General features: G+C 44.8%; 1 protein-coding gene across 1 annotated transcript; it reads right to left on the bottom strand.

Annotated features, from left to right (window-relative positions):
- Window positions 1–2,935: 2,935 nt before the first annotated feature.
- Window positions 2,936–11,196, bottom strand: PDCD2 (programmed cell death 2; the record flags this gene model as incomplete). Its single annotated transcript, XM_019526727.1, has 5 exons — window positions 2,936–3,516; window positions 5,553–5,672; window positions 6,438–6,553; window positions 7,671–7,868; window positions 11,052–11,196. Coding segments are annotated over 5 exons (741 nt in total), but the record flags the coding sequence as incomplete, so codon positions are not given.
- Between the last annotated feature and the right edge of the window lie 4 nt (window positions 11,197–11,200).

The raw sequence follows: 11,200 nt of genomic DNA, 5'->3' as shown, positions 1-11,200 counted from the left end.
ACTTTTTTTCTTTTTTGTAGGTGCGAAAGTCAGAGCAGAAATTTATGAAGCCTTTGAAAACATATATCCTATTTTAAAGGGATTCAGAAAGACAACGTAACAGTGTTTGCATATTTTTAAGAGAAATGTTGAGGTACATTTGAAAAGGTATTGCATATGGCACAGCAGTGACAAGAGATGGACTTTTAATTACTGCAACACCAGGACTTGGATTCTTCTCCAGTTAGTGCCTAACTCCCTCATCCTGAAAAGGAAGCTGTGTTTTTATGGATTGTGTCTACTGGGTTACTGTGAGTTGCTTTGCTGGGCTGTTCTTGGAACAGCCCTTACAAATTTTATTTATATTCTGGCTTTTAAATAGTTTTAATGTCAGTTCTTTTATTATGAAACCACGAGTTGGTAAGTTGGTTTAAGAGACGCTTTTAACCATGTTGTTAGATATATAAACCACTTCAGTTGCTGTACATATAAGTTTTAACATTCTTCCATAAACCATGATTTTATAGGCTTCAAAAATTAAGTTTTTCAAATATTTTGGGGCTTTTTTTTCATTTTGATACTTTTTTTGTGCCAGACACATTCCCTGTTTCCAGTGTTCAGCAGGACAGACTACTTTTCTTAATGAAAATGGCTAGCTGTATATATTCCTCCTTTTTTTGGGAACTAAATGTCAGATTTCTCTTATATCTCTACCTGTACAATAAACACTGTTTATAAAACCATGAGAGAAACTGTCTTAATGAACCTAAAAGGTAATACTGCTTGACCTGTGCTGCTGTTAAAGTGGTAAATGCATGCTGTAGAAAAATGTAATGTATTCAATACTTGAGTCTTTTATATGACTTTCTTAACAATCCAGTATTAAGTGGCAAATGCACTATTTTAAGTGATTTTTTTTTAACCCAATTTTTCTCAAAATAGTGACTTTCACTTGAACCCAGCTTACATATAAGAAATCAGGTATTTTAGGCAGTGTTAACATTTGAACTCTGCTGGGTTTTTTGGATCTGATTCTAATTTAAAAAGTGTTTATTCTCTTCTGCTTAGCTTTACTAAAGACTTGGTTATAAACTCAGTTGACATCCATGTTGCGTCTCACCTGTGATATGTAATATAACTTGTGCCAATCAAATATACATTTTTACATTGAAACTGAAAATGTGGATTGGAAATATTGACTTGTGGTGTTTTGAAAGGCATTTTGTGAAATCAGGCCTGAACTCTGACATTATACAGGTCCTAAGCTTACAGTTCTGCTGTTTAAACTCTTCCACTGTAGTATCTTAAGCCCTTCAAAGTAGAATTGTGTCCTAAATCTCAGTATACAATGGAACCAACCTTCCCGTCCCATGGATGAGGTGTAGTAGGTGTATACCACTCCATAATTCTAGTGAGCATAAGCTTTTATCAAAGCATCTACATCAAAATGTTTGATCTGCTAATAAGCTGCCTTTTCTCTGTATTCAGGTGCATGTACAAAGAAGTCAAGCTACCCCTACCACAATACTCTGTAATGATTTGAAATGTGCTTTTTTTCTTGGTGAGAGATTTAGAAACCTAAAATGTAGTCAGTAGAAGTGGGGTATTTTAGGGGGTAGATTTCATGTCCACCCCTGTTGCAACTTTTGTTTCAAAGGCACCATGTCAGCCAATACCAATGAGCAAGGCCGGAGGGTCCGTTGCAGCAAACAGCTCCACTTGGGAACCTGTTGCAAATTAAATGAGCTACAAACCACCTTGGCAGGAATGATCTGGGTTCAACTGTAGTACTTGAAAATTAAGTTACCTACCCTGCTTGAGTTGGTCCATAGCAAACCATTTTATGAAACAGTGAAGTAGGGTACAGCATGTAAGTGTCCTATGTGAGACTACAAAGAACATGAGCTTCACAAGGAATGTTTTCACAGGTAGAATAAACTTGTAGTAGAAAGCTGATTCTATCATGAAACTTCTGTCTCTAAGGTTGATCTACCAGAGTGCAGCTCTACATTAAATGAACATGAGCCACCAATGCAATGATGCAATGATTAGCAGAGCTAATCAAATGCTGCCATCCATCTACTGAGGCATCTCAAGCAAGGATGTCATCCACCCACTTTAGTCGGCCTTGGTGAGACTGCTGCTGGAGTTCTACAGCCAGTTCTGGGCACTGCACTTCAAGAAGAATGTGGAGAAGCTCAGAGCCTAAAGGAGGGCCATGTGCATTAGCAGAGGCCTTGAGACCAGGTCCTATGTGGAGAGGGTGAAAGACTTGAGACTGTTCAGCCTGGCACAGGCTCAGAGAGGACTTGGTGGCAGCCTATCTGGGCCTGGGGGAACATCTATTCACCAAGGCCCCCCAGGGGAGGACAAGAAATAATGGGCACAAGCTGATTGACGATCACTTCAAGCTAGACTTAAGGAAAAGCTTCTTTACAAGTCGAGTGCTGAGGGTTTGAAACAGGCACCCCACAGAGGTGGTACAGTCATCCATCCTGGCAGTCTTCAAAAAGTGTCTTGATGCCCACATTGCTGGGGTCATCTGATCCCAGCAGTCTTTCCTGCCCAAGTGCAAGGGGGCTGAACCCAATGATCTGTACGTCACTGTAAGTGAATGTTAGCTTTTCAGGGTATGGCCCAAGTTATCTTAAAATTCCAGAGCCATTAACTACCAAGCTTGAAGCAGTAACTGCAAAATACTCAGCTACCATCTCGGCTTCATTTCTTTGTTAACAGAAAAAAATTACATTCTCTGCACAACAGTCTAACATTATAAGCTATATTATCTCCTAACTACTACACTCACTGGAAGTGGCATCATCAGAGTAACTGGGTTTCAGATACCACTTTGGGCTATTTAAAATTCAGAGTTTCATCTACTCCTTTCATAAAAGGATATTACAGGCTTGATTTTAGGGATTTGGTCAGTCAGCAAAAATCATCTGACAAAATACAGAAGTAATAGAAATGTTAATTTTCAGTTTCAAATAAATATAGATACATCCAGCATTCTGCTAAAAGAGAACTGTATTGTGAGAGTAACAAGCTGTAGTTTGAAACAGAACTGTTTGGTTTCACTTGTGCATGCTGAAGTGAACTGTACAGTACAGTACAATACAATACACAGAGGGTGGAAAGAAGTTGACGAGATCCACTTTAGTTCCTCCAGGCCATCTTTAACCAACAGTTGCCATTTAACTGCAATACATGAATACCCAGGGTGATATAGAACAATTGGCTAGTTCACCAACACGCAAGTAGTTCAGTTGCATTTTTGCAAATGTGTACACGTGCACTGAAGTATGAAAGCCTAGTTCAGAGAAAAAAGCAGCCACCCTGAACTTGGAGAATCCAAAGTCAATTTCTTTGTCAAAGTTAAACAGAGTCTGCAGTGAAATCCTGCTTCCATACGAACTCCTCAATATACCCGCCTCCTTGGTTACAGTTTTCAGCACAGGTATAAACTACTAATGTGCCCCAGTCAATGCTTTCTTCTAGGCTGTCAACCTTCAGGTGGTTCAGCAGCTGTGGCATAACCTTCAGATTACAAAATACAGTATGTCAATAAATGCATTAGTAACAGGCTACGGCATTTATCTAAGGCAGTGCTTCCCAACCCTTTCCTCAGCATGACTCCATTTAAACACTGGAAATTTTCTGCAACCCCAAAATGATTCAGACAAGATCAACACCTCCTCCCCCTTGGGTGGCACAGCAGGAGTAGAGCCTGTGAGGGGAGGGGAGGGGAGGGGAGTAGGCTGTGGGCTTGGGGCTCCCAGCCTGGCTGTCTGACCCCACCCCCCTAGGGGGCCTCCCCAGCCCAGTAGGCAGGACCCTGTGCAGGAGGGTGGAGAGGCTCAGTGCCACTGCCAGGAGCCATGGCAAGGCAGCCCCTGCCCCCCCAGCGGTGGTAGCAGCACAGAACTGTTCCCCCTGCTGCTGCTACGAAGGCAGGCATGGGGCACCTCACCATGGTGGTGCAGCTGGTGGGCTCCCAGCAGCAGCACCAAGCTTCCCCACCCCACTCTTCCCTCTTGTGCAGCAGGTCCCAGAGGCCAGGAAGGGATGGCAGCAAGATGGGGAGCCCAAGGCCCATATCTACCCCCACCCTGTGCACAAGTCGGGGGGGGGCATGTGCTCCCCTCATGCCTCCCTCCCCAGGATGGGAGAATTGGTGAGCAGCCAGCCCCCCCACATATTGCCCATGGCTCCATCCTGTTCCTTAGTCAGGTCCATATTCCAGCCCTAGCCCATTCCCTCCCTCACTGTGGAGGCCTCAATCAACCCCCCCCCAATAAGTTTACTTGGAGGGAGCTCCAGATGCTGCTCTCCATACTGCCTGGCTGCCATGTGCATGCATGTGGCACCCTCTTCCTGCTCCCCCTCCCCCAAGCAGGCCAGAACACTGACAGCCTGCAAGAGGAATCTGTTGTTTCCTGCTTTTTTCTCTGATTTTCATCATAATTGGTCAACACTATTGAATGTCTTTGCAATCCCCTTTTTTAACATTGTGAATCCAAGTGGGGTCATGACCCCAAGGTTGGGAACTGCTGATCTAAGGGGTTAGTTTCCCTCCCATAGGAAATCTTAGCTTGTCATCCCCAATGTATTTTATGTATTTGTATCAACACCTAGAACTTGCATAGCTAATTATCATTTATAGCTGGAATAAAAAGATAATTAAGGGGGTTTTTTATACAATCGATTCTTCTGACATAAAACATTTCCTTATAGAGAACATTTTGAATCTTGCTTTAAGATTTGTTATTTAGAACAAAAGTAATTTAAAAAATGCAAAATTTTCCACATAAAGAGTTCTGTTTCCTATACAATAATACTAAGAGTGCACTAAATCCTTGCTAACATCCTGTCTAGGATCATAGTGATGGGTTATCTTCAGGACTAATTCACCAGATTTCACTTGGCTCCACGGATTTGCATTCACTAACTAAATAACAAATAAATCTCCAGGACTAATTAACCCAGATTTCATTGCATTCATTGCATCTGCACATAGGGAAAAGCTCTTCCTGTTGGTCAAGTCAAAGCACTGGCTCTAAGAGGTGATCTGGCACATCAGCCTAGAACCAGGGAAACACAGAATACCAATGCCCTCAATTTTTCACCAATGTAGAGTAAACTCTCTCCACCCCCAAAGGGTGACAGTGAGCATGAGTTTGAATCCCATGATGGTGGCGCACAGCTAAAGACTACTGGTCCACATTAGCAAGTTTTATGTTTAAACAGCACAACTGTCAGAAACAAATCCAGATGTGACCCCTATTCACCTGGTTCCTATTGCTACATCCAAGAAATTGAACCCATGCCATGCTTACAAAACATACTTACCACTTTACAGGCTACAAAACCATACCAGGATGAAAGGTGCTGCCACTTATGATAAAGTCCCATAAGAAAGAAGAGTTACTTTAGCTATTAACTAAGAGCTAACAGAGACCTAACAGCAGCTTCTACACTTCTGCTCTAGCCATAGGCAAATTATCTGCATCTCAGACTTAAAATAGACTTTTAGCTACACCCTAAGAACAATATCCTGGAATCAGTTTACCCACCTGGAATTCAAATATCCTCTTGGCACCACACAAACAGTTTGGGATATCTTTTGCTTCAGGAATATTTTCACCTGACACCCAGATAGGGCCACCTTGTCCTCCTCTGCAGTATCTGATAATCTGAAATTGAATACAATTTAACTAGACAAAGCTATACACATGTGGACACTGATGAAGTTTTTTCTACTCCCCCTTTTGCATCTGTTTGCAAATGCCATTTTCATTGTAGTTTCCAAGCTGTATTATTCAGAACAAGTGGTTTTAGCAAGACTAAAGAATGCAAATGCCAGAATTTCCACTGTCCCTTTTCCCTTGGTACAGTAATGCTTTGAATTTCTTAACAAAGGGTCTTTAAGTTGTAGAAAGAGGCTTTTAGGCTCTGCAGTTCTGCAATGAAAGCCAGGCAGGGAGACAGGCAGATTTTTCCAAAGTCACAAAGGAAGCAGGCAGCAAAGGCTGGAAGACAACCCAGGTCTCCCATTTTGTAGCTCTAAAACAAAGCTAGAATTGTGGGGGGGGAAATAGCAAGATGAGCACATGAAAGTAAGTGGATGCTGTTCACTTTTCCACCATCCCCTCTCTGAGGAAGGGCAGCAGCCTTGCCTTTCACTGTGGGCTTCTGCTTCATGCAGCCCTCCCTTTGATTCACGTTCCATTTTCCCTTAAGGAAATGAGACCTTAGGTCTGTGAAACTCTCTCCTATGTTGGTAGGGATGCAGACTGGATGATCTAGTCTCCTCATATCTCAGACCATAAGCTTAAAATATTAGAAGCGCAACTTGAACAAACAAAACCAGAATACTGCAACTGCCTTGAGGCCATGATGTCCTATACTCCAAATATAAACCACACATGCATCTTTTGACAAGACTGCTGCATTTTCACCTGCTCTGGCTCAGCAGCTATTCGATTCTTGAACTTTTGGAAGATCTTATCTTCTAGAGTCTCGTGTTTTGCCATTGCCTCCAATTGTTCTTCATCTAGTGGCTCAAATGCTTCACCTAACCACAGAAGACAGACAAATACAGATCGGTACAAGATTGTCAAGGTTAAAACAAAAATACTATTATTTACCTGTCAACCTCAAAAAGGCACATCAAAACGTGTAACAGCCATGTAAGCAGGCTGCATCATCAGAAAGAAGACTGTCTTTTTTAGGATGCCAACTGACTCCATTAGCTTTGTGTCCAGTTCATTAATTCCTGTAGCATTTTCAGCATACACTCCAGTAGCAGAACATTAAAAGTATGACAAAAAACAGGAAAAATTAATTTAGGGAAATTTGTCTCAAACCTGAGACACAAAGTCTGATGAACTTTCTGGTAGTGACACAGAGAGCTCACTAGCTGTAGTGTGAAACCGTGGCAGTAAATTTACAACTCTGATCATGTAATAACTGAAGAGGCTTCTCTATTGGTACACCACCCCCAGCGTTGCATGTTTAACATGGCCAAGCCACCTTTTTCACTTCTCTTGAGCCCAAAGTTTTAGACATTAATTAAACAGTTCAATTATCAGTTTAAGCATGCCACATTTTCTGTTGTCACAAACTCTTCAAAACACACGCTGTGCTCAGTCAGTAGCTTCAATTTCACTGGCCTTTCAGGAAATAGGGCTGGACTTTAATGTTTTTTATTTCAGTTACAGAGTGAGCTGAAGCATTTTCAAGCACATTGAAGTTTTTTCCCAGCACACACAAGGTTATGCACAGCCTATGAAAAGCATTTTAAAACCTGTTAGTTACAAGCAGTCTCCAAAAAAATACACCTGGGCACCCAGAAAAGTCAAGAAGCTTCCCTACACAATAAGGACACTGGTACAGTGCTATAAATCTAACCACTGGTGACCTTAATATCTGGCTGTTCAGAAACACTTCATAAAAGGTCATTTCTATCAATCAAATACTTTTACATGCAACAATGTCTAATGAGGGATAGAAGAAAAAAGTTAAGTTACTACAACCACAAGAGAATTAACCTTTTTCAGTGATTAGCTGTGGACTCCTTTTGTGGTTCACATGAAGTGTTTCACTTCGGAGGACTAAATATTTTAGTCTGTGAAGCACCAGAGGATGCAGGTAGGGCAGATCCCTCTTGGCACCCAGGTTCTACTCCTTACCGACACCACCTGCAGCTTCCAATTCATGTTTCTTGGGATCCTTCTGTGAATTTCCATCTGTGGGACTGTCATCAGGCTTCGCCTTGCTGCCATCAGGCTCTACTTCACTGTCAGAGGACTCAGTTTCCTCAGGTTCAATTACAATTTCATATTCTGGGAAAAGGAACCCATGGTCTGGGATCTCTGTGTCTGACTGAGCTACAAGACATAGACGAACAACCAGTTTTTACCCTTTCATGCCATATTTCCTGTTCCCTCAAGAATAACACATTACTAACTTCACCCTCCCAAATATTCCACTGTTGACACTCAGAAACTTGTGAGAAAGTGCAGCCAACTTCCATCTGGCACTGCAGAAGGGACTGGATCCTTCTAACACAAAATCATGTTGAAGCCACAAGCCTTGTCCAGGCTGCAGCTGTCTCTGTCCCTACACGTGTTGGTAGCAGTCAGTGGCCAACACAGCAAAGGATTTCATTTATGTCTTCAAGGCTCCACTCAGCAGCTGTACTGGCAGGGCATGAAGTATACCCTGGCAAGCACTAGCTGCTGACAGCACCTTGAGCACTCAAGTGCATCCTGCTGCCTGCAGAGGAGCAGGTTATTTTTTTTGACTTAGAGGTGAAACATGGCACTGCCTGCAGAAAGCAGGTGCTCTTGCTTCAGAGCGCAGCCACCATGACGGGGTTTGCGGCATGAATGGAGTCAAGTCTCAGGACAACCTTAGCACTTTCTTAACAGAAAGATCTTAAAGGTCTGTCTGGGCAGGACCCAGGAAGACAGAAGCTGTGGGAGGAGGAGGAACAGACAGAGCCAGGCAGCACTGCCACATGAATCAAGTGAGAGTTATCAGAGAGAAGTAAGGCTGCAAAAGACCTCAAGAGATCATCTAATCTAACCAGGGATCAAACTTGTTGGACTAGATCAGGCTTGTCCAACATACGGCCCATGGGCTGCCATGCAGCCTGCCAGGGCATTTTCTGCGTCCCTCCCCCACCCCCTCAGCAGCTTCCTAATGGCTGGTGAAGAGCTGGGGAAGGGACAAGGTTCCCACACGCACCACGTCAGCTTGACGTTGCCGACATGGTGTGTGAGGGAAGAGAAGTAGCCATGTGCTGCTTGGGACAGGATGAGCCCAGCTGGAGCAGCAGGGGGCTCAGCTGCACTTTCCCCTACCTGTGCCCATCAGTCCCAAGCGGCACATGGCTCCGCTGCCGCCTTTGCTGGCTGGTGCCGACTTGGGCAGGTCTGTCCCATCCGGAGCAGCACGCAGCTGAAGCCGGATTCCCACATGCTGCGGGGACAGGAGAAACCCAGCCAGGTCGGCACCAGCCAGCAGAAGTGGCGGCAGAGCCATGTGCCGCTCAGGACTGACGGGCACAGGCAGGGGGAAAATGCAACTGAGCCCCTGCTGCTCCGGCCAGGCTTGACCCGTCCCGAGCGGCACACGGCTCCACCGCCACTTCTGCTGGCCAGTGCAGACCCGGCTGGGCTCCTCTTGTCCCCAGCAGCTCGTGAGAACCCGGCTTCAGCTGCGTGCTGCTCCAGATGGGACAGTCCTGCCCGGGTCAGCACCAGCCAGCAGAAGTGGCAGCCGAGCCATGCGCCGCTTGGGACTGACCAGCGCAGGTTGGGGGAAAGTGCGGCTGAGCCCCTGCTGCTCCGGCTGGGCTCATCCTGAGGTTCATTTAATGTCTGTAAAATGCTTGGAGAGCCTCACATAGATGCGCTGCATAGAAATGCAAAATATATTTTGACTTATTTGGTTAGCACCTTGGGCTGAGATTTTCAAAGCTGAGTCAAAAGGCCAATTTCCATTAAAATGAATGGGATTTAGAGGGCTCCAAATCTTTTCTGACAACTTTGTAACATGCCTATCTACCCCTTTTGCAAATCTCAGCCATAGTTTGGAAGCTCAGCCAAAGAACATAAGAGCTTCCGAACATAAGAGCATAAAAAGTGCCATACTTGGTCAGCCCCACGGTCCATCTAGCTCAGTATCCTGTCCCGAACAATGGCAGGAATGGATGCTATAGAGGGAGAGTACTGAACTATAGACCCATTTCATTGTTACTTCCTGCAACTTCATTGGTGTCAAAGGTCACATGACATCACTTCCTGATGTGATACCACTTCCTGTGAGATCTTTGAATGTGGCTTGCCGGCCCACTGGGTGATAAAAAGTTCGTGATCCGACCCCACATTCAAAAAAGTTGGACACCCCTGGACTAGATGATCTGAGGCCCCTCCCAGCTTTACTTCTCTGTAATTTTCACTTGATTCAAGTGGCAGTGCTGCCCACCTCTGTCTGTCCAAACCCCCTGCCAAAACCTGCAGCCTCTGCCCTCCTGGCTCCAGCCAGAGGAGCAGAAGAAAAGCTAAAAGGTCACCTGTTCCCTGGTGGGCGAATCGGCTATTAAAACTGTAGGCGAACAGTAGCTCAAAAAACCTTCTGCATTTCTGCAGGGGCACCACTACCCTGCCTGACCTCAGCCAATCACCACTCACCACCTCTCTCTGACGGGAAATGCCACCAATCATAGATGTCTACACCAGAGATGTGAAAGCCCAGAAAAAAAAAAATTTTTACATAATAATGTTATGTTCTTAACATAGCGAAGTGAATTTAGATCTGTAAAGGGTGCTAGGAAAATAAGTATTGCATATATTTCAGTTTTTCCCAGGAAAGAAATTTTCATGGCTTCAAAGTTTCCAGAAATGTTCTCTATTCTATACCTCCCCACAAAAACCCATATATACATCCCCACAAACCTCCCCTACCCTTCCAACAGGGCCTACTCCTCACCCCTGTCTACACACATCTATACATATAGACACACACCCTCTGACACACAATATGTATGCATATGTACACACCCCTGGATGGTACACATGCTGTATCTATTTCTATAGACATCTCTCTCTACCTCTATTTATATGCGCATGTGTGGAAAGACAAAAAGACAGACATGTATATATGTGCACGCATGCGTGATGCACGTAAAGTGGTGGTACGTGTGTGTGTATACAAGATGTAGGGGTGCATGCCTGGAGAGGCATGTGTATATGTGTATACTATGTAGTGGTGTGTATTCGTGTGTGGAAATATATATTTGAAGGTGTGTGCACACACGCGCGTGCGTATCTATATACTTATATAAAATGCATGCGTGTATAAACATATATGTATATAGTGTGTGTGCGTGTATGCATTTATATATACTGGGTACAGCATGTGTGTGCATATAATGCAGGGGAGATGTGGCAATGTTTGTGCATGCCCACGTGTGATGCAGGGCTGCACCGATCTCTCTCCACGCACACAGCATACGCAGGGCACGGGGAAGGGCAGGAGCTGCGCGCCCCCTGACCTGACCTGACCTGCCCCGCAGCAGCGGCGGTGCCCGGCGGCCCAGTCGAGCTTCTGGTGCGCGCGGCCGCAGTAGTGCGCGGCCCGGCAGCGCGCGCACCTCTTGGGCGCGAGGCAGCCGCAGACGCGGCACAGGGCGGCGCCATTGCGCAGGCGCGGG

This window comes from Gavialis gangeticus, unplaced genomic scaffold, assembly GCF_001723915.1.
Source record: "Gavialis gangeticus isolate Ggan-Ray unplaced genomic scaffold, GavGan_comp1, whole genome shotgun sequence".
NCBI classification, from domain to species: domain Eukaryota; kingdom Metazoa; phylum Chordata; order Crocodylia; family Gavialidae; genus Gavialis; species Gavialis gangeticus.
Note: the sequence above shows the minus strand (reverse complement) of the source record. Positions and strands in the feature narration are given on the sequence as shown.